Below are 24,413 nucleotides of genomic sequence, written 5' to 3' on the forward strand. Positions count from 1 at the left end.
CATGACTATAGTTCAGATTCCTGGTAAGGGATCTCTTCAAACCAGTAGATTTTGGCCCTGACATGGATTTGGCCCCTACCGGCGCCCTCCCTTCCAGACACTTTATTGACTGTTCTCACCTCGGCACTAGATGGGGATTTTTGTTCTCCTTAACCCCATCGTTTGAAGCACCGTGCTTTAGGAGAGATGACCTGCAGGTTCACTCCTTTGATGTGGCTGTAGGAGCTCACATGTTATTGGAGCCAGTTATTCAAAGCCTCCTATGATCTGCTTGGCCGATATGTGCTCCAACGGCACCAGCGCTTCACTACCCTGCCCTAGCACCAGCGTTCTTCAATTAGGCTCTTCCACGGCGCTCCCAGTTTTTCCAGGCGCTACCGGTGCTCTCGTAGAACCCAGGTATACCACTTGTTTGTCTACCACACAGTTCATTGGGATTGTCTGTGGGTGGAGATTGCACCTCATTTCCGGCTACAATGCATTTTTCTTGGCTACTGTGCAGGGTGATTTACATGTCGCGTGTCAAGTATTCTGAATGTTAAACACCTCTGACCATGCTATAAGAATAGGAGTGGTTATGCGGCATTCAGGGGATGGAAAGATCACCTAACTTCATACGGTATTATCTTTCAGACTATGAAATTTTTATATCTTTAGACTTGGCTACTAGATACAGCATCGATTTTCTAATTCTTCCCATAACCGTTCCATCAACCTCTCTTGACTACATGCCAAGTATTGTGTTGCCTTCCTTCATCGTCGCCTCGATATAAGAACGGGAAATGGAAACAATCACATTACTTTGTGCAGTTTGACCTTTCTGACCAAAGATTTATATCTATTCTTATACAGATTATGTCTCTTCCCACGACAGTTCTGTCGCTCTCTGCTGACTACATGCGGAGTAATGAGGCACCTCCCTTCATCATCACATCGATATAAGAATGGGAACGTGTATCCCACACCTAGGGGATGGAACTGGTCACCTTACGTCTTCCAGTACCACAATTTTCCTGATATCTAATGGATATAGCTTCAAATTCCGACTAACCAGTGACGTCGATGCCTTGGCGGTCGGTTGAGGAGCGGGTTTATTTCGTCTACATGGGGTTTGGCATTGGTTTGCAGGCGAACACACTTTTCAACGTATCGGCCCAACAGTACACGATCAGAGAGCCCAACTTGCATTCTAGTAGACGACCTCATCTACCATGGCTTCCCGCTCTCCCACTGCCGCTTCCACTTTGTCAGTGGCTAGTGCTTCTGGTATTGCTTCAGGACTTACCAGGTTGAGAGCATGTTCTGGCACACCCTCAGTCCAGGCCTCACATGGTGGTTCCCTCGGGTGGTAGCTCCACTCAGACGTGTTCACCTTGATCTGCCAAAAGATCATCTCCCCCATCATCTCTTCGCCACATCCTTGAACTGCCAGCGGACATCCTACATCTCACCGGTGCCGGATCCGTCAGCTATGGCAGTCTACGCCCTCTGCGTTCCCTTGGGAGGTTTATCCGCTTATGCTTTTCCGCCTCCGGCTCTCCTTCCTATGGTTCTTCACATGTTCCAGGCCCCTTGACCACTGATCCTGGTCGCGCCCTGCTAGCCTTCGAGGTACTGGTTTGTTGCCCTCTGACCTAGACCTTCCAGTGTGGCTCAACCTCCTGTTACACCCAAACACCGCCTGGTTTCATATGCACACCTGGCGCTTCTGCCGAATGCCCTAGGAGCCAAGGGCTACTTGGCTTGAAAGGTCAAAGGCTATTGCTTTTGCCCATCATCCTTCTACACAGGGACTGTATGTCGACAAAGGGTGCGTCTTCCAGGCCCTCTGCTCAGATAAACACCAGGATCCATTGACAGCGTCGCCGCAGTTTCTCTCTGACTTTCTCCTTTTTTTGCACAGCTCATGTTGGTTGAAAGGCTCTACCATCTCTACGTACCTGGTCGCCATTAACTTGCCATCTCGGTCGATCGGAGAATGACAAAAATTCCCGAACTCCACGCCTTCGCCCGTATCGTTTTGAAGATCAGTAAGCCAAGTTCTGACCGCCTGTGTGGGATCTGTACATGGTTTGAACGCGGTACTCATGGCGTTGTGTATCTTGGGCTGTGCTGGGACTTCATTGCCAAGAATCAACTTCCAGGACAGCCTGATTGATTGTGCACATATTAGAGGGCTCTACTGCATTACGCATTAGGTCAGTTCTAGTTTTTGGCTACCAGCCTCATTTTAATTTCTGTCACCTATTCGGGTTTTTCTTTTCGCATCGACTCTCGTTTCCTAATGACAGGAATGGTCGTAGATGTTCCGGTCATCAGTTGTATGTGGTGCAGGTTCATCGGACCTTAACGAGGGTTTATTATGGATCACATCTAAAGGTATGCCCACCAGCCGTGCCGTCTGATAAAGATGCATTAAGGAGTAATGCAGGATAAGTTAAAAAATTTAGTAAAATCTAAATATGTTTTACATGGTGGTTCCCTCGGGTGGTAGCTCCACTCAGACGTGTTCACCTTGATCTGCCAAAAGATCATCTCCCCCATCATCTCTTCGCCACATCCTTGAACTGCCAGCGGACATCCTACATCTCACCGGTGCCGGATCCGTCAGCTATGGCAGTCTACGCCCTCTGCGTTCCCTTGGGAGGTTTATCCGCTTATGCTTTTCCGCCTCCGGCTCTCCTTCCTATGGTTCTTCACATGTTCCAGGCCCCTTGACCACTGATCCTGGTCGCGCCCTGCTAGCCTTCGAGGTACTGGTTTGTTGCCCTCTGACCTAGACCTTCCAGTGTGGCTCAACCTCCTGTTACACCCAAACACCGCCTGGTTTCATATGCACACCTGGCGCTTCTGCCGAATGCCCTAGGAGCCAAGGGCTACTTGGCTTGAAAGGTCAAAGGCTATTGCTTTTGCCTATCATCCTTCTACACAGGGACTGTATGTCGACAAAGGGTGCGTCTTCCAGGCCCTCTGCTCAGATAAACACCAGGATCCATTGACAGCGTCGCCGCAGTTTCTCTCTGACTTTCTCCTTTTTTTGCACAGCACATGTTGGTTGAAAGGCTCTACCATCTCTGCGTACCTGGTCGCCATTAACTTGCCATCTCGGTCGATCGGAGAATGACAAAAATTCCCGAACTCCACGCCTTCGCCCGTATCGTTTTGAAGATCAGTAAGCCAAGTTCTGACCGCCTGTGTGGGATCTGTACATGGTTTGAACGCGGTACTCATGGCGTTGTGTATCTTGGGCTGTGCTGGGACTTCATTGCCAAGAATCAACTTCCAGGACAGCCTGATTGATTGTGCACATATTAGAGGGCTCTACTGCATTACGCATTAGGTCAGTTCTAGTTTTTGGCTACCAGCCTCATTTTAATTTCTGTCACCTATTCGGGTTTTTCTTTTCGCATCGACTCTCGTTTCCTAATGACAGGAATGGTCGTAGATGTTCCGGTCATCAGTTGTATGTGGTGCAGGTTCATCGGACCTTATCGAGGGTTTATTATGGATCACATCTAAAGGTATGCCCACCAGCCGTGCCGTCTGATAAAGATGCATTAAGGAGTAATGCAGGATAAGTTAAAAAATTTAGTAAAATCTAAATATGTTTTACATTTGAATACTTATCCTGCCCTCCCTTTGCTATGCTGCCTCCCACAAAGTTTCAGATGTTGTGTTTAAAGCAGTTATGTGTCTTGATGTGACGTCATGACTTCCGGGTCACGTGCCGACTGTGCAAGAGTGCTGCCACTTCCAAATTTTCTTCAGCAGCTGGATCTCACACAGTTTGTCTCTCTGTCAGAAAACAGCAGTAAATGTATTAAGGAGTAATGCAGATAAGTATACAAATGTAAACAATATTTAGATCTTACTAATTATCGAGTGTTATGCGCTTTCAAAGAGACACAATGTATCCCTTCAGCGAATTCAGGTGAACGAACTGGTAAACAAACTTGGTCAATAAAAATATGAAATTTGTTATAAAACATCACAAGGCATGATGATTTTCGATGTGAATTGTATTTCCTACTCTCCAAGGCATTGTTTTATATGCAGAAATTAAGATTACCTTGTGTATTTTCACACACAATTTTGCCGAAATCATTATTGAATGAAATTTTTAATGAAATTAATAAAATATATTACAAACATATTTCCAGATAATTACATTAAGTAATACGTTACCACTGTTATACCGAGGCTGTTATCCCCATCAACTGTTCTTATAGCAAAATCTTCCACAGAGATCTCAATCACCTCATGCAGCACGTGCGTAGCCACCTAGCTGCCATGTGACACCCTTCACTCTTGTCTCTTCGCTTGCCATAGCAAGACGTGTATCGACTGCTCTACTTGCCTGTATTTTATGTATTCGCTATTATCGTTTGTTTTTCTTCGGAAAATCTACGTTTGTGAATATGTTTGGTGTGTGTGTTGTAACCATGTTTTGTCTTTGTTCAAAGAACAATGTCAGACATGGAAATGGATCTTTTGTCCAGCACCCCTGCTACTCCTGTTAACAGGCGCTGCGGCGCATGTCAGAAGTTTTTGTCTTCTCATGATCCTCACGATCGTTGCCCGCGGTGCAGGGTCCCTTGCGAGGACACCAGTGCACCCAGTGTGAGGGTCTGGGGCCGGAGGACTTTGCGCGATACAGGCGCTACGTGTGCTCTGCTATCACCCCTGAGGTGGGCGTTTCATCTGGTCGAGCGGCCCTTGCGGGCACTACCTCCACGGCGGCGGATCCCTTGGTGGCCCTTGGGCTGTCCGGGGATTCCATCGCATCTTTGTTATCTCAACTGGTGGACTCCAAACAGGCAGCCTTATCTCAGGATAAGGCCCTGGTTGTTCCGTCCCCGGCCCCTTCGGTGGCTGCGGGTTCGTCACGGGGTCCACGGGTACGGCGGCGGCTACTGTAGTCAGCGGTCCTTCCCCCGAGCTGATACTCCCGTTATCGACTAAGGACCGTGTGGCCATGGTGTATGACCACGGCTCTGTGGGTTCCTCCGAGGTTTTCGACAAGTCCACCGACAAGGCTTGTCTCACTTCAACTTTGTCTTTGCAGAAAGCCTTCGCGACGGCCTCCGGGCGGGGACTCCCTTTACCTCCTCCATCATGGAGAAAGGGTTCGTTCCCGGTGCATGACCTGGCCTTCTCTGAGGCGGGTCCCACCGCGGAAGCCCATGTGGAGAGGTTGGGTGTCCGTGCCCCACCTGCTGCTACAGTCACTCAAGCCACTTTACAGCAACTGGACACCCTCTCTCGGCACTTCCCCCACGGACCGAGACCAGCGCATTTATAACTGTTTGATCGGTTTGAATGCGACCCTTGAGTACGTTGCCAGGGCTTCGGCCTTTCTTTCCGGCACGTGCCATTTCTTGAGGCGGCAAGCGTACCTTGCCTCCTCTGGGTTAGACGGCACCAACCAAGAGGTGCTCCTTTCGCAACCTTGGTCTGCACAGACACTGTTTAATAATCGGATCCCTGGTGTTCTAAAAGAACAGCAGTCGGCTTCGTCTGCCGCGGCTTGGAGAAGAGGGCCGTACGTGAGTTAGCCCTACCAGAAATAACACCAGGGTTTTACTCCAGGATATTTCTCGTTCCCAAAAACAGTGCCAAACTAAGAATGATTCACAATCTGAAATCGTTCAACGAGTTTTACCTGCACAAGCTGCCCAAGTTCAGAATGTTCACCTTGGCGGACTTGAAAGCTCTGATCAAGCCGTCCGACTGGCTCGCCTCGATCTGCATATTCCGATTCACTCGGACCATCACAACTGTCTCAGGTTTGTCTTTCAAGGCAGGCACTACGAGTGGGTTGTACTCCCAATCGGCCTTTCATCCGCTCCTTGGCTGTTCACCCAGTTAACCACCTCCATTGTGGTGTTCCTCCACAAGAGGGGTATCAGGTACTTCGCGTACCTGGGCGACTCGCTAGTGGCCAATCGAATGACGGACATCCTGTCACGCCAACTCGATTTCGCACTTCGTCTCTTGGAGCAATTGGGTAGGATTGTCAATCTCCCCAAGAGCTAGTTAACCCCCTCGCAGAACTTGAAGTTCATCGGAGGTCAGTTCGACACAGTGACCCATCGCCTCTTTGTCCACCCAGACCGGTGGCACAAGATTCAGGCGATGATTGCCAAAGTCTTAGCGGTGCAACAGACTGTTCACTTTTGGGAACAGCTGTTAGGGCTACTTGTGTCAGCCCACGACTGCACCGATCGGGGTCGTCTCCAACTCCGCCCGCTGCAGCGGTTTCTAATCCAGTTGTTAGCACAGGAGGAGAACAGTGCGTCCGTCGCCCTCCCAGATCGGTTCCGACCGCATCTGGAGTGGTGTACGGTCCCTTGCAATGTCTTATCAGGAGTCTCTATGCCGCCCTTCCGGGCCACGTTGAACCTGTATACGGACGCCTCTCTAGTGCGCTGGAGCGCCCATCTAGAGGAGGAGGGGAGCTCGGGGCTGTGGTGTGTAGACAAACTAGGTCTTCAGATCAATTGCCTCGAGTTCAAGGCAGTGATAAACGATAAGTGATAATGTTTTATCGTGTCATTGGAAAACTTGAGATTATTAAAAGTATAACCGAGTTAGCGCTATATTAATGAGCGCAATAGCAAAGGGAACACTGTATTTGTGTTCAAATCTTTACACCAAGAACTAAAGTGCATCTGTGTCTGTATGAATGAATGTCTGTGTGAAGACTAGTCTTACAGTGCATCTGTGTCTGAATGAAGGAATGTCTGTGTGAAGACCGTAGTCGTACAGTGCATCTGTGTCTGAATGAATGAATGTCTGTGTGAAGACTGTCGTCTTACATTGCATCTGTGTCTGAATGAAGGAATGTCTGTGTGAAGACCGTAGTCGTACAGTGCATCTGTGTCTGAATGAATGAATGTCTGTGTGAAGACTGTCGTCTTACATTGCATCTGTGTCTGAATGAAGGAATGTCTGTGTGAAGACTGTTGTCTTACAGTGCATCTGTGTCTGTATGAATAAATGTCTGTGTGAAGACTAGTCTTACAGTGCATCTGTGTCTGAATGAAGGAATGTCTGTGTGAAGACCGTAGTCTTACAGTGCATCTGTGTCTGAATGAAGGAATGTCTGTGTGAAGACCGTAGACGTACAGTGCATCTGTGTCTGAGTGAAGGAATGTCTGTGTGAAGACTGTTGTCTTACAGTGCATCTGTGTCTGAATGAATGAATGTCTGTGTGAAGACTGTCGTCTTACATTGCATCTGTGTCTGAATGAAGGAATGTCTGTGTGAAAACTGTTGTCTTACAGTGCATCTTTGTCTGAATGAATGAATGTCTGTGTGAAGACTGTAGTCTTACAGTGCATCTGTGTCTGAATGAAGGAATGTTTGTGTGAAGACTGTAATCCCTACACACTTTCTTCACAGAATCAGTCAGAGTCCAAAGTCCGCCTGGCAGGTTATGGTCTGGAGCTGGCCATCAAGAGCACGGAGTACAAGGCCAAGGACGACACCAAAGTGGAAGGTAGGCTGGGGAATCAGTATCAGTGTTAAATTCCGATAGAACTTGATAGAATCACCAGCAGGGCTTTCTAAACCAATCACTAATAGGATTAGACTGTACACAGCCACTAATATCAAGTAGTGTTATACTGGTAAGAAGACTAGTCTAGTCTAGTGGTACAATATCTGCCCGGAGAGTGGAAGGTCGGGAGTTCGTTTCTCGGCTGTGTCATACCAAAAGACGTTAAAAGATGGTACTTGTTGTTACCCTGCCTGGCAATCGGCAATAAGGGGCTAAAACGAGGACTGGTCGGCTAAGAGTCAGTATACTGAGTGGGGTATTCATTGTATCTCAGTGGGCTAGCAATATAGAATCAGCATTAGTCCGGACTAGTACAAACAGCCACACATCACGTTAAACCCCATTTCAACTTGCCTAAACTTGTAAGATTTAACTACTGAAATGACACATGTAATTGTGTTTATATGCTTAATGCTGCTTGTGTTGTTTGTGTGTATATGTTGTCGTGATATGTGTTCACTATGTGTCCTTGTGATGTGTCTAATGTGTGTCCTGTTTCTGTAAGCCTCGGGAGTCCATGTGTCGCATGCAGGTATGTATTTATGTATTTATGTATTTATGTATTTATGTATTTATGTATGTATGCTGGTGGCTGGATCTCCCAAATCACCTCTCAGTACTGCCAGTAGTAGAACACACCCTCTAGCAAATGTCGAGACAGACACTTCTTGCTGAAGTAACCAACAGCATCTCAACATTGTACATATGCCCAAGCTATACACAATGTAATCTGTCAAATAGCATGGGGCAAGCACCCTTGTGACTCAGGAACAGAATGTGTCCTTGTGACTCAGGAACAGAATGTGTCCTTGTGACTCAGGAACAGAATGTGTCCTTGTGACTCAGGAACAGAATGTGTCCTTGTGACTCAGGAACAGAATATATCCTTGTGACTCAGGAACAGAATGTGTCCTTGTGACTCAGGAACAGAATGTGTCCTTGTGACTCAGGGACAGAATGAGTCCTTGTGACTCAGGAACAGAATGTGTCCTTGGGACTCAGGAACAGAATATATCCTTGAGACTCAGGAACAGAATGTGTCCTTGGGACTCGGGAACAGAATGTGTCCTTGGGACTCAGGAACAGAATGTGCCCTTGGGACTCAGGAACAGAATGTGTCCTTGGGACCCAGGAACAGAATGTGTCCTTGGGACCTCTAAGATGAAAGATGGGGAACGGGTGGTTGTAGTGTATGGCCATTGGCCACCACTGATTTTGTGTATCTTTGCTCCCATTGTTTTCAAATGTTTAATGTTAGCAGATTTTCCTGTGCTGGTTTGGGAAATATTTGCTATAAGATATAGGTAATTCCATCATCATGTTCAGTCCACCCTTGATACCCTCCTACCCTCTTCACTATGTGTTAGTAGGGATGTCTAGATTCTGGTATTTCTGTGGTTGCTTTTATTTAGAAATGTTTTTTCATTAATACCATGCATAACAGGAAGAGTTTTTCTTCAAATCCTCAGTGTTTATATTTTTTCATGCTGTGATATGCTATTCAATGATATCTTTTTGCACGTTATTTATATCATTCCCCCAGTGGCTTGTGCATTGTGTATACCACATTTACCAGGTAACATCACACGCTGGACAGAGCTACAGGTACCTTGCATATATCCCTAAACTATGTGGGGCGGAATTACCTAGTGTAGTTTTTTCAGCCTGGGTACCCAAATATCGTTATTTACTTTCTTTGTTTGTTGTAAAACACTGCACACAGCAAAATTCCGACAGTCTATAAATAATTATGTCTGGACCAGACAATCCAGTTATTGACATTATGAGCATTGATCTACGCATTTGGGATACAATGACATGCATCAATCAAGTCAGCGCACCTGATCACCAATTCTTGTTAGTCGCCTCTTACAACAAGTGTACTTGCCTTTTACGGCAAGCATGGGTTGCTGAAGACTTATGCTAACCTGGATCTTGACAGGTCATTATTTACAAGTTGAATGCAGGCATCACCTTTTCATAAACTCTACTGCTGTGAATAAATGCACAAAATGTCTGCGTCTCATTTATTGAAAGTGAGGCATGTATCCCTGTAGTGTAGGCTTATGTGACAGGGATAGCACATGAACAGAAGAAAGTTATCTAGGACAGAAATTTAAGCAGAATTATTTTTAAATGAAAATATTTTGACTACCCAAATGTGAATGATAACATATGAATATAACCTCCATGGCTTCAAACATAGCCTGGGGCCCTGATGAGATTAATACACATCAACAGGAATCTATGAAGTCTGTCTTTAAAACACAACAGATGTATCGGTTGGTCTTCAAGTTTTGTTCGTATCCGTTACAAACCTAGTGACTAGGTGGGTGCCACAGTGTTCTACTTGTCCATCATGTCACATGGTGGGTGCCACTGTGTTCTACTTGTCCATCATGTCACATGGTGGGTGCCACAGTGTATTACTTGTCCGTCATGTCACATGGTGGGTGCCACTGTGTTCTACTTGTCCATCATGTCACATGGTGGGTGCCACAGTGTACTACTTGTCCATCATGTCACATGGTGGGTGCCACAGTGTTCTACTTGTCCATCATGTCACATGGTGGGTGCCACAGTGTATTACTTGTCCGTCATGTCACATGGTGGGTGCCACAGTGTTCTACTTGTCCATCATGTCACATGGTGGGTGCCACAGTGTTCTACTTGTCCATCATGTCACATGGTGGGTGCCACAGTGTACTACTTGTCAATAATGTCACATGGTGGCTGCCACAGTGTACTACTTGTCCATCATGTCACATGGTGGGTGCCACAGTGTTCTACATGTCCATCATGTCACATGGTGGGTGCCACAGTGTACTACTTGTCCATCATGTCACATGGTGGGTGCCACAGTGTACTACTTGTCCATCATGTCACATGGTGGGTGCCACAGTGTACTACTTGTCCATAATGTCACATGGTGGCTGCCACAGTGTACTACTTGTCCATCATGTCACATGGTGGGTGCCACAGTGTTCTACATGTCCATCATGTCACATGGTGGGTGCCACAGTGTTCTACTTGTCCATCATGTCACATGGTGGCTGCCACAGTGTACTACTTGTCCATCATGTCACATGGTGGGTGCCACAGTGTACTACTTGTCCATAATGTCACATGGTGGCTGCCACAGTGTACTACTTGTCCATCATGTCACATGGTGGGTGCCACAGTGTTCTACATGTCCATCATGTCACATGGTGGGTGCCACAGTGTTCTACTTGTCCATCATGTCACATGGTGGGTGCCACAGTGTACTACTTGTCCATCATGTCACATGGTGGCTGCCACAGTGTACTACTTGTCCATAATGTCACATGGTGGCTGCCACAGTGTACTACTTGTCCATCATGTCACATGGTGGGTGCCACAGTGTTCTACATGTCCATCATGTCACATGGTGGGTGCCACAGTGTTCTACTTGTCCATCATGTCACATGGTGGCTGCCACAGTGTATTACTTGTCCATCATGTCACATGGTGGGTGCCACAGTGTACTACTTGTCCATCATGTCACATGGTGGGTGCCACAGTGTACTACTTGTCCATCATGTCACATGGTGGGTGCCACAGTGTACTACTTGTCCATCATGTCACATGGTGGGTGCCACAGTGTTCTACTTGTCCATCATGTCACATGGTGGGTGCCACAGTGTTCTACTTGTCCATCATGTCACATGGTGGGTGCCACAGTGTACTACTTGTCCATCATGTCACATGGTGGGTGCCACAGTGTACTACTTGTCCATCACATCACATGGTGGGTGCCACAGTGTACTACTTGTCCATCATGTCACATGGTGGGTGCCACAGTGTTCTACTTGTCCATCATGTCACATGGTGGGTGCCACAGTGTACTACTTGTCCATCATGTCACATGGTGGGTGCCACAGTGTACTACTTGTCCATCATGTCACATGGTGGGTGCCACAGTGTTCTACATGTCCATCATGTCACATGGTGGGTGCCACAGTGTACTACTTGTCCATAATGTCACATGGTGGGTGCCACAGTGTACTACTTGTCCATCATGTCACATGGTGGGTGCCACAGTGTACTACTTGTCCATCATGTCACATGGTGGGTGCCACAGTGTTCTACTTGTCCATCATGTCACATGGTGGGTGCCACAGTGTACTACTTGTCCATCATGTCACATGGTGGGTGCCACTGTGTACTACTTGTCCATCATGTCACATGGTGGGTGCCACAGTGTACTACTTGTCCATCATGTCACATGGTGGGTGCCACAGTGTTCTACTTGTCCATCACATCACATGGTGGCTGCCACAGTGTACTACTTGTCCATCATGTCACATGGTGGGTGCCACAGTGTTCTACTTGTCCATCATGTCACATGGTGGGTGCCACAGTGTTCTACTTGTCCATCATGTCACATGGTGGGTGCCACAGTGTTCTACTTGTCCATCATGTCACATGGTGGCTGCCACAGTGTTCTACTTGTCCATCATGTCACATGGTGGGTGCCACAGTGTTCTACTTGTCCATCATGTCACATGGTGGGTGCCACAGTGTTCTACTTGTCCATCATGTCACATGGTGGGTGCCACAGTGTTCTACTTGTCCATCATGTCACATGGTGGGTGCCACAGTGTACTACACTGTGTTTCTGCAGTAACCATGGTAACCGACTAATGGTATTTCTACACAGGCCATGCTGGGGGTGAAAGCAGCCATGCAGAGGATGAGGAGGAGGATGTACAGGGCTTCATCTTCAACAAACTCAAGTGAGTCAGAGCACAAGCAGACGTTAAGGACAATTATTTTTGGAGAGATATCTTGTTTTGTGGATGAGTATTGGATGAGGCTAAATGTCTCTCTGAAACGTTTTTCTTCTTTGGTTAAATGCTAAAACCAAAATTGTGGAATGTGGAAACAAGTTTCTCTATTTTAGTGATCAGACCTATTGTATCATTGGACAATGGATTATTGTCTTGATTGGACATTGTGATGTATTCGGGACATCTATGAAGTACTGAACAATGTTAGGTGCATGGTGCACCACACATGCACAGTGAACCTGACAGACTTACTTTAGTAAGACAAATTATCATTCAATCCCAGTACCTCTCTGTAATGAATGTTGGTCAACACTATGCTATAACGTTGTCCCTTCCTGAACAGTCATGGAAGATGCGGTTTAAATTGACTTATTCTCTCCAGACCTGCTTCAGTATAAAGCATAAACTAGTTAGATTCATAATGGCTCTTTGTCCTGTTATTACTGTGAACTGGTATATGTGTTGATGACATCACAAATGAACATTGCTTTATATATTAAGTTCTGTTTCAACAGAAAATTGCACCCAGAATTGACAGACAATCTGAAGGAATTTCGGGACCATCTGATTGACTCGAATGTAGAGTTAGCTCCCCTTGATGTTTGGCAGTTGCAGGGTGAGTGGTGTTTAGCTGCAACACATGTGATATGAACTGTACTGCCAACCTCTAATCACATTGAAATAGCCAAAGAGCTATCAACTAGGTTTCATCAGCAAGCTGAGATAGATCCATTCTCCCACAAGGGTTCTAGTTATATAGAGGATTAACCACTGTGGTTGTTACCGAAAAATCTACACACGAGTGATTCATCTGTTACGATTAGAATGAGGCTTTGCCGAGTTCTGATTGTGGCAGATTAATCACGAGTTTGTAGATTTTTCGGTAACAACCGAACACAGTGGTTAATCCTTTTTCTCCCATAACAATACGCCATAAAAAGTCGAGCTCGTAGTTGAAGATTTCCAGTGTTTAGTAACCACTCGGGATTCCCCGCAGCCTCGTTTTCGAATATGCTCAGTGAGACAACTGCATCAAAAACAGGTAAAAAGGATCTAGCGAAGACAACCCACACAAGTTTTCTCGTGACAGGCAAGCCACTTGTTAGCATTCATGTCATATTTTTTGTTAACTATTAAAAGCTGATGGGAGTAACGGTTTGAGAATTAGTAATGTGATTTGATATTTGTTAATGGTTTTGGATTACTCGGCCCATAACTTTATTTGCTAAACAATACATCGTGACTATCATTCTCAATGCGCAACACTAAATAGGCCCACCTTTTTAGTGTGTGTAAATACGTTATTTGTTTATTTGTTGGCTAGAAACAAATGTTATTAACCCAATTAAGAGGAAATTAAATATTGTCTTAAATATTGTGAAATATTGTTAACAAAAACAAGGGCCCAAGGAACTGTCAGCAGGACTGATCAGGCAAGATTCTATAAATACCAACTCAGGCAACTGATCAGCTGATTAAATCTTCCCAAATCCATCAATGGATTGTAATTATTTTGGACGAATTTTCTTCTTTAAAACTAATTTTACAGTGAATAATTTAATATGTAAAATGATGATTATTTCAAGTCTTTTTGTTGTTGTTTTTTTTGTTCCTGAACATGGTGAGCACATGTGTTTTTATTAAAAATAAAAAAATAAAAACTTATTCAATGGACAATTTTTCTTTTGAACATAATATTTAACATCATGACACCAAAAATGTTACTAAATGAGTCATCTAATTTCCCCATATTTGTGAATGACAAGAAACAATGTGAATTTGACAAGCACAATAATTTATTGTGTGTGAAACATAAATACATAGGATATATGTAAACAATAACAATAACAGTTACCTCCAAACTTTATTCTTTTGTTATTTTATCAGATTAGAAGTTAAGACTTACTGATAATAGGTAATTTAAAATTAATATTTTCTTCTTTTTATCTTCGTGAAAACAAGACATAATAATGAATTTGTATTTTAGTGACCTGTTCATATGTGATTTTTTTTGTAAGTAGTATTAAAATTAAAATTAGACATTGCTAATGTAAAGAAATGAGGTTTATGGTAAAATGTTATAAGAGGACCTCTTGTTGGTCATTTCTACATCACCCATAAATTTAAGTTTTTCTTTACTTACTATGTTCTGAAAATTTACACATTAGAATAATTTAAGGTCTCTGATTAAAAATAGTGACACAGCTTTCCACTCCCAGGCAGCCAATTAGATTATGTGAAAAAAATATGCCACTGTAAACCTTGTAATGGGAGAATAATAAATAAAAATACATTTCTTATTTTGTCATATGTCCAGTTTATCATCCCAAGAAATGCTAAATACTTATCATTAAAATTAAGCTAGCTATGCATTTTGGGGCTCTTTATCTGCTATGATAACATAACAATTGCATTATTAAAGAAGTGTTTCTTTCAGTAAACACGGTAAATAATTTATCTTTGGTTTAAAGAATATACTTGAGACAAACCTAATTCTACATGTCTAATACTCTGTATTGTCTGTTAATTCTGAAAATAATAAACCGTGATATAGAGTTTCTACCTAAAACTAATAATAGGAAATTAATTTTGAGATTATTTCATCCTATCAAAAATACAAAATATATTTTAAGATGCATAAATGTACATCATTGTTGAAAAAAAAGAATATTGTCTTTATCTTCATCATTTTGTCGGCTCCCTATAAGAAATCAAAATAGTTAAGAAAAAATATAAATACATCTATTACTTTCTTTAGTTTATATAGATTTAGGTATGACTTAATACATTCAGGTTTAAATGGGGTAATGTTGTTTTTTCATAATGAGTTTCTTATTTGTCCTGAGATAGTATGTTTAAATAATTTAAGTCTTCATGTTTAAAAAACACCAAATAATCATAGGCCAAAATACATTAATTATATTGATCTGGATAAACTCCACCTATTGAAAGGGGAAACAACTGCTGTGGTTGCAAAACATCTTGGTCGTGAGATGTACGGTCCGTTCGGCAAAGATTGATCGTTTCCTGCATTAAAATTGAGTATTGCTTTAGATCCAAATTATCTGAGTGTTTATTTCCTTAAAATATAAATTTAAGTCTCGATTATTTTAATATAACTTCGAAATATGTTTTTGATCGATTGGCTCCAGATCAACACTTAGTTATAACGTGACATTTCTTACGTGGTTAATAGTTATTTTAAAAAAAAAAAAAAAAAAAATATGGTTTGTTTTACATGAATTAATCAACTGTTTCATTAGCTTTGTTATTAGCCTTGAAAACGCCCAGTAAAGAATGTACTGGAGTTGCTCACCTGCTCCTGTAATATCGATGCGGAATCTCGCTTCAGTTACCGTCTTCTCATTCTGCAACTGAATCTGGTACATTGGGAAGCCGAAATTCTCTGATATATCTCCACGTATCACACCACTTCTTCCCCCACAAATTTTCTCTCAGACACCAACTTTCGGAGATGGAAACATTGTCACTACGGTAATGTTTTGCCAGCTGGGGATTTCCTGTACTAGATGACCTCGGGTATCCCCGATTCGAAAATAGTGCCGTCAGTTGTTTTTAGCAGGCCAATCAAAACGTGATGACACAACTCTCCACTCTCAGCCAGCCAATCAGATTGGGTGAAAAAAAATAAACCACTGCGAATAAACCACTGCTGGCGATTGAAGATCAAGCCCTGTTTTGGGAGAAACTCAGTGATCACCCTTGTGGGTAGCTTGTTTATGCAGGAGGGAAGAAAGTTACAAAGATTTCATTAAGTTACTACATTTGGAAACAAATATAGTAGTTGTGGGTATTTAGTTTTTAAGTAAAACCAATATAATTGTTAAATGGTGTATGTCTGTATGATGTGAGTAATGGTGTTGTGTCTGTATGATGTGAGTAATGGTGTATGTCTGTATGATGTGAGTAATGGTGTTGTGTCTGTATGATGTGAGTAATGGTGTTGTGTCTGTATGATGTGAGTAATGGTGTATGTCTGTATGATGTGAGTAATGGTGTTGTGTCTGTATGATGTGAGTAATGGTGTATGTCTGTATGATGTGAGTAATGGTGTTGTGTCTGTATGATGTGAGTAATGGTGTTGTGTCTGTATGATGTGAGTAATGGTGTTGTGTCTGTATGATGTGAGTAATGGTGTTGTGTCTGTATGATGTGAGTAATGGTGTATGTCTGTATGATGTGAGTAATGGTGTTGTGTCTGTATGATGTGAGTAATGGTGTTGTGTCTGTATGATGTGAGTATTGGTGTTGTGTCTGTATGATGTGAGTAATGGTGTTGTGTCTGTATGATGTGAGTAATGGTGTTGTGTCTGTATGATGTGAGTAATTGTGTTGTGGCTGTATGATGTGAGTAATGGTGTTGTGTCTGTATGATGTGAGTAATGGTGTTGTGTCTGTATGATGTGAGTAATGGTGTTGTGTCTGTATGATGTGAGTAATGGTGTATGTCTGTATGATGTGAGTAATGGTGTATGTCTGTATGATGTGAGTAATGGTGTTGTGTCTGTATGATGTGAGTAATGGTGTTGTGTCTGTATGATGTGAGTAATGGTGTATGTCTGTATGATATGAGTAATGGTGTATGTCTGTATGATGTGAGTAATGGTGTTGTGTCTGTATGATGTGAGTAATGGTGTATGTCTGTATGATGTGAGTAATGGTGTTGTGTCTGTATGATGTGAGTAATGGTGTATGTCTGTATGATGTGAGTAATGGTGTTGTGTCTGTATGATGTGAGTAATGGTGTATGTCTGTATGATGTGAGTAATGGTGTATGTCTGTATGATGTGAGTAATGGTGTTGTGTCTGTATGATGTGAGTAATGGTGTATGTCTGTATGATGTGAGTAATGGTGTTGTGTCTGTATGATGTGAGTAATGGTGTATGTCTGTATGATGTGAGTAATGGTGTTGTGTCTGTATGATGTGAGTAATGGTGTTGTGTCTGTATGATGTGAGTAATGGTGTTGTGTCTGTATGATGTGAGTGGGATGTGTTGAGTCTACAGTTGTTAAAGGTGTTGTGACAATAAGATGTGGTTGTGTTGCAGACCTCAGTCTACAGGCGGCACAGCGGGTGTTGTCAGCTCCAACAGAGGATGCCCTCCGTATGCTTGTAGACATCAGCCAAAACTTCCCCTCACAGGCTCGGTAACTGACTCCATTAAACTTACCATTGTATAACAGCAGGGGAATACCTTCAGGATGTAACATAAGATGTACAGCAGGGGAATACATCCAGAATGTAACATAAGATGTATGGCAGGGGAATACCTCCAGGATGTAACATTAGATGTATGGCAGGGGAATACCTCCAGGATGTAACATTAGATGTATGGCAGGGGAATACCTCCAGGATGTAACATAAGATGTACAGCAGGGGAATACATCCAGAATGTAACATTAGATGTATGGCAGGGGAATACCTCCAGGATGTAACATAAGATGTACAGCAGGGGAATACATCCAGAATGTAACATTAGATGTATGGCAGGGGAATACCTCCAGGATGTAACATAAGATGTACAGCAAGGGAATACCTCCAGGATGTAACATTAGATGTATGGCAGGGGAATACATCCAGGATGTAACATTAGATGTATGGCAGGGGAATACCTCCGGGATGTAACATTAGATGTATGGCAGGGGAATACCTCCAGGATGTAACATTAGATGTATGGCAGGGGAATACCTCCAGGATGTAACATAAGATGTACAGCAGGGGAATACATCCAGAATGTAACATTAGATGTATGGCAGGGGAATACCTCCAGGATGTAACATAAGATGTATGGCAGGGGAATACCTCCAGGATGTAACATAAGATGTACAGCAAGGGAATACCTCCAGGATGTAACATTAGATGTATGGCAGGGGAATACCTCCAGGATGTAACATAAGATGTACAGCAGGGGAATACATCCAGAATGTAACATTAGATGTATGGCAGGGGAATACCTCCAGGATGTAACATTAGATGTATGGCAGGGGAATACCTCCAGGATGTAACATTAGATGTATGGCAGGGGAATACCTCCAGGATGTAACATAAGATGTACAGCAGGGGAATACATCCAGGATGTAACATAAGATATATAGCATGTTAATGTGTCATGTTGTGTGGTAACAGATCCCTTGTGAAGACCACTGTTGACAACAATTTGAAGAAGGAAATTCAGAAAAACCAGCAGGTTGGTGAAATGAAACTTATAGAGTACAGTGCATGACTTAGCTGTAATGCTTTTGTGCCTTTGCGGAGTATTACAGCTGTAACCCATTGCTCTGTGGAGTATCACAGCTGTAACACATTGTTATGTGGAGTATTACAGCTGTAACACATTGCTCTGTGGAGTATCACAGCTGTAACACATTGTTATGTGGAGTATTACAGCTGTAACACATTGCTGTGTGGAGTATTACAGCTGTAACACATTGCTGTGTAGAGTATTACAGCTGTAACACATTGTTATGTGGAGTATTACAGCTGTAACACATTGTTGTGTAGAGTATTACAGCTGTAACACATTGTTATGTGGAGTATTACAGCTGTAACATATTGTTATGTGGAGTAATACAGCTGTAACACATTGTTGTGTAGAGTATTACAACTGTAACACATTGCTGTGTGGAGTATTACAGCTATAACACATTGCTGTGTAGAGTATTACAGCTGTAACACATTGCTGTGTGGAGTATTACAGCTGTAACACATTGCTGTGTGGAGTATTACAGCTGTAACACATTGTTATGTGGCGTATTACAGCTATAACACATTGCTGTGTAGAGTATTACAGCTGTAACACATTGTTATGTGGAGTATTACAGCTGTAACACATTGTTGTGTAGAGTATTACAGCTGTAACACATTGTTATGTGGAGTATTACAGCTGTAACATATTGTTATGTGGAGTAATACAGCTGTAACACATTGTTGTGTAGAGTATTACAGCTGTAACACATTGTTATGTGGCGTATTACAGCTATAACACATTGCTGTGTAGAGTATTACAGCTGTAACACATTGCTGTGTGGAGTATTACAGCTATAACACATTGCTGTGTAGAGTATTACAGCTGTAACACATTGCTGTGTGGAGTATTACAGCTGTAACACATTGCTGTGTGGAGTATTACAGCTGTAACACATTGCTGTGTGGAGTATTACAGCTGTAACACATTGCTGTGTGGAGTATTACAGCTGTAACACATTGCTGTGTGGAGTATTACAGCTGTAACACATTGCTGTGTGGAGTATTACAGCTGTAACACATTGCTGTGTGGAGTATTACAGCTGTAACACATTGCTGTGTAGAGTATTACAGCTGTAACACATTGCTGTGTGGAGTATTACAGCTGTAACACATTGCTGTGTGGAGTATTACAGAGCCTTCACTGCCCAAATAGGCTGTCACAGGCCTATATTTAGGATACCATGCAGTCCCTTATCATGTACTGATCCACACCATGCCATTCATTATTATTTGAACCTTGTACTGTAACGTTTTGATGTAATAGATTTAATGCCATAACATTATTGTTCAGAACTTCGAGGCTGACCACTCCCTGCTGCCTGGTGACTCTGCTCTGTATCTGAACGGGCTGCCGGTGGACCTGGAGATCTATGACATCTTCTCCCTCCTTGAGGTCATGAGGTCAGAGGCCAGGGTCCTGGAGGGTCTCCACTCACTAGGATTCAAGGTCAGTGGGCCATAGGATATGTTTTTTTTATGTTAGCTCATCTGAAAGTCAAGTATATGTCTTATGCCTTAATTATTTCAGTCATATTTTTTATGTTAACATTATCCTTTAATTCATTGTACTAATTATGTATATGATTTGTGAAGTGGTTCCAGCAATGCTGTAGCATCATGTTAAAGTGTTGTGACATGTACATTGCCTACAGGGCGAGAACCTGCATCGTCTCCTCAACACTGACCTGAAAGGTGGAGAAGACAAGAGCTACGCCCTGGACATCCGGCATGGTGCTATACAGGTACACACAGCACAACATTGTACTTTACAGTATCAGGAGTACTCCCGTCTTGAAAAGAAGCAGTTATTACCTGATTTTGTTCAGTGGGGATTCCATAGTAGGACTGATGGATTGGGGTTGGGTGGTCAGGGGGTTGGTTAGGCTAGGCTGACTGTGTGCCATCGTACCCTGCCTGCATGGGACGTTGCTCATGATATGAATCACTGGTTTGTCTGGTCAAGATCTTACAGTTTTTCTGAGTGTGTTGTTAAAAAAACAAAACAAAACAACTACAAATTGTTCCATTTGTATATGAATAATAATGCACAACTGTATGTCCCTGTATGTTGCAGTACTGTATGTTTCAGTACTGTATGTCCCTGTATGTTGCAGTACTGTATGTCCCTGTATGTTGCAGTACTGTATGTTGCAGTACTGTATGTCCCTGTATGTTGCAGTACTGTATGTCCCTGTATGTTGCAGTACTGTATGTTGCAGTACTGTATGTCCCTGTATATTGCAGTTCTATAGTACTGTATGTCCCCGTATGTTGCAGTTCTGTATGTCCCTGTATTTTGCAGTTCTATAGTACTGTATGTCCCCGTATGTTGCAGTACTGTATGTCCCTGTATATTGCAGTACTGTATGTCCCTGTATGTGGCAGTTCTGTATGTCCCTGTATGTTGCAGTTCTGTATGTCCCTGTATATTGCAGTACTGTATGTCCCTGTATGTTGCAGTACTGTATGTCCCTGTATGTTGCAGTACTGTATGTTGCAGTACTGTATGTCCCTGTATGTTGCAGTACTGTATGTCCTTGTATGTTGCAGTACTGTATGTCCCTGTATGTTGCAGTACTGTATGTCCTTGTATGTTGCAGTACTGTATGTCCCTGTATGTTGCAGTTCTGTATGTCCCTGTATGTTGCAGTACTGTATGTCCCTGTATGTTGCAGTACTGTATGTCCCTGTATGTTGCAATACTGTATATCCCTGTATGTTGCAGTACTGTATGTCCCTGTATGTGGCAGTACTGTATGTCCCTGTATGTGGCAGTTCTGTATGTCCCTGTATGTTGCAGTACTGTATGTCCTTGTATGTTGCAGTACTGAATGTCCCTGTATATTGCAGTTCTATAGGACTGTATGTCCCCGTATGTTGCAGTACTGTATGTCCCTGTATGTTACAGTTCTGTATGTCCCTGTATGTGGCAGTTGTGTATGTCCCTGTATGTTGCAGTACTGTATGTCCCTGTATATTGCAGTACTGTATGTCCCTGTATGTGGCAGTTCTGTATGTTGCAATACAGTATTTGACAGTACTGTATGTCCCTGTATATTGCAATACTGTATGTCCCTGTATGTTGCAGTTCTGTATGTCCCTGTATGTGGCAGTTGTGTATGTCCCTGTATGTTGCAGTACTGTATGACCCTGTATGTTGCAATACTGTATGTCCCTGTATGTTGCAATACTGTATGTCCCTGTATATTGCAGTACTGTATGTCCCTGTATGTGGCAGTTCTGTATGTCCCTGTATGTTGCAGTTCTGTATGTCCCTGTATGTGGCAGTTGTGTATGTCCCTGTATGTTGCAGTACTGTATGTCTCAGTATGTTGCAATACTGTATGTCCCTGTATGTGGCAGTTCTGTATGTCCCTGTATGTGGCAGTTGTGTATGTCCCTGTATGTGGCAGTACTGTATGTCCCTGTATGTTGCAGTTCAGTATGTCCCTGTATGTGGCAGTACTGTATGTCCCTGTATGTTGCAATACTGTATGTCCCAGTATGTTGCAATACTGTATGTCCCTGTATGTGGCAGTTGTGTATGTCCCTGTATGTTGCAATACTGTATGTCCCTGTATGTTGCAGTACTGTATGTCCCTGTATGGGGCAGTACTGTATGTCCCAGTATGTTGCAGTACTGTATGTCCCTGTATGTGGCAGTTGTGTATGTCCCTGTATGTGGCAGTACTGTATGTCCCTGTATGTTGCAGTTCAGTATGTCCCTGTATGTGGCAGTACTGTATGTCCCTGTATGTTGCAATACTGTATGTCCCAGTATGTTGCAATACTGTATGTCCCTGTATGTGGCAGTTGTGTATGTCCCTGTATGTTGCAGTACTGTATGTCCCTGTATGTTGCAGTACTGTATGTCCTTGTATGTTGCAGTACTGTATGTCCCTGTATGTTGCAGTACTGTATGTCCCTGTATGTGGCAGTACTGTATGTCCCTGTATGTTGCAGTACTGTATGTCCCTGTATGTGGCAGCACTGTATGTCCCTGTATGTTGCAGTACTGTATGTCCCTGTATGTTGCAGTACTGTATGTCCCTGTATGTTGCAGTACCTCAACGACCTGGAGAAGGACAAGGAATACAAGGGATGGCCGGGTAGCATCCAGGACATTCTACGGCCCACCTTCCCTGGCATGCTCAGACATCTTCGAAAGAACATCTTCCATCTTGTTAGTATATGATGTCAATGATTATTAAGTTCAATCTTCGAATGTTTTTCATTATTATGAAACTATCAGATGTTTCTGAACAGAATAGCCAATGCACTTGTTTCGAGCTGCACACATCTAGCTGCAACTTAAAAAAAAGGCCTTTACTTAGCATACAAAACATGCACCAGTGCAACCTATTATTGAAAAATTCAACCAAATACTTTTGTCTATGTGCGTATAATAAAGCCACAAAATCAAACATGTCATGAATAACAAGAGGCACCAGCTCCACATCTGTCGAAATTTCACGCAAACTTTTACAATAGTATCAACAGCTTATGAGTTAAGCACCAGACTATAAGCCTACTCTCTTTCGAACACAAGTCAGATGTTGCCTTGGAAACACAAACATTGAAAACTTGATAAAAAGAAATAACGAAAGTTGCAAGTTCACTACCTAATGTGTACCAGCTTATGAGGTGTTCTCCACTAATTAACCCAACCTTCATGTCCCTGCTACTTTGAAAATGCAAAAAGTACCAACATTAACAAAAAGACTGAACAGAAAAGAGCACTGTCAGCACTGTATTGGTGTGTGTATACAAAGCCCCAGAAACAAACCCCTACCTGTTAATCTTAAAGTATATACGCTGGTTCAACCATCACAATGAAGAGACTTCGAAGAGTGACATTTGAAACAGTTTTGGAAAAGAAAAGTTGATGCAAAACAGTTCCAGCCAGGAATAAACACTGGATCATAGGTCCTGACAATAAATACAGAAATGACACTAACTCATGTTGTTCCCTCGTGCTGGCATGTTGCAGTAATATTACTAAAACCGATGTAAACACTCACTCCATCCCTCTACAATAGTCAATGAAGAGCTTGTAAAACATACTCACTCCATCCCTCTACAATAGTCAATGAAGAGCTTGTAAAACATACTCACTCCATCCCTCTACAATAGTCAATGAAGAGCTTGTAAAACATACTCACTCCATCCCTCTACAATAGTCAATGAAGAGCTTGTAAAACATACTCACTCCATCCCTCTACAATAGTCAATGAAGAGCTTGTAAAGTATACTCACTCCATCCCTCTACAATAGTCAATGAAGAGCTTGTAAAACATACTCACTCCATCCCTCTACAATAGTCAATGAAGAGCTTGTAAAACATACTCACTCCATCCCTCTACAATAGTCAATGAAGAGCTTGTAAAGTATACTCAGGAGCTTTCTTGCCACGAGTGGCTGAAAGAAGTACATGTCTTCCTCTCATTGTTGTAATGTCTCACAGAAATGTGGGATCATTTATACAGCACATTTCACGTTACAGCAAAACATAGAAACACACTATGAACAAATTGGCAATGCATGTATTTATGATAATCCCATAGTCAAATATCCCCACCAAAGACTCTATAATGACCATGATGTAGAACAACATTCTCTCCCTAACTTGCACCATTCTTTCTTGTATTATAAACAATCTGTAATTCTGAGTGTTGATTTGGCTATTGTTTATGACACATTTTCAGAATAAAAGATGTAAGCCTACCAGGTAGGACACCTGTCTGTGTTGACAGGTTTCTGTTTCTCTGCCGC

The 24,413-nt window shown here is 42.8% G+C and overlaps 1 protein-coding gene across 2 annotated transcripts in view; it reads left to right on the forward strand.

Annotated features, from left to right (window-relative positions):
• LOC139447092 (UDP-glucose:glycoprotein glucosyltransferase 1-like) overlaps window positions 1–24,413 on the forward strand; it is a 68,132-nt gene that overhangs the window by 10,353 nt on the left and 33,366 nt on the right. The window contains exons 7-15 of one of the 2 annotated variants that reach the window (XM_071228251.1): window positions 7,405–7,501; window positions 8,067–8,093; window positions 12,243–12,318; window positions 12,888–12,988; window positions 17,443–17,542; window positions 18,522–18,582; window positions 19,933–20,088; window positions 20,294–20,383; window positions 22,705–22,824. In XM_071228251.1, the coding sequence (XP_071084352.1) occupies window positions 7,405–7,501; window positions 8,067–8,093; window positions 12,243–12,318; window positions 12,888–12,988; window positions 17,443–17,542; window positions 18,522–18,582; window positions 19,933–20,088; window positions 20,294–20,383; window positions 22,705–22,824 (828 nt within the window). The remainder of the gene's footprint in view (window positions 1–7,404; window positions 7,502–8,066; window positions 8,094–12,242; window positions 12,319–12,887; window positions 12,989–17,442; window positions 17,543–18,521; window positions 18,583–19,932; window positions 20,089–20,293; window positions 20,384–22,704; window positions 22,825–24,413) is intronic. The other variant, XM_071228252.1, reaches the window with a different exon arrangement.

This window comes from Haliotis cracherodii, unplaced genomic scaffold, assembly GCF_022045235.1.
Source record: "Haliotis cracherodii isolate W230 unplaced genomic scaffold, xgHalCrac1.p SCAF_7, whole genome shotgun sequence".
Lineage (NCBI taxonomy): Eukaryota > Metazoa > Mollusca > Gastropoda > Lepetellida > Haliotidae > Haliotis > Haliotis cracherodii.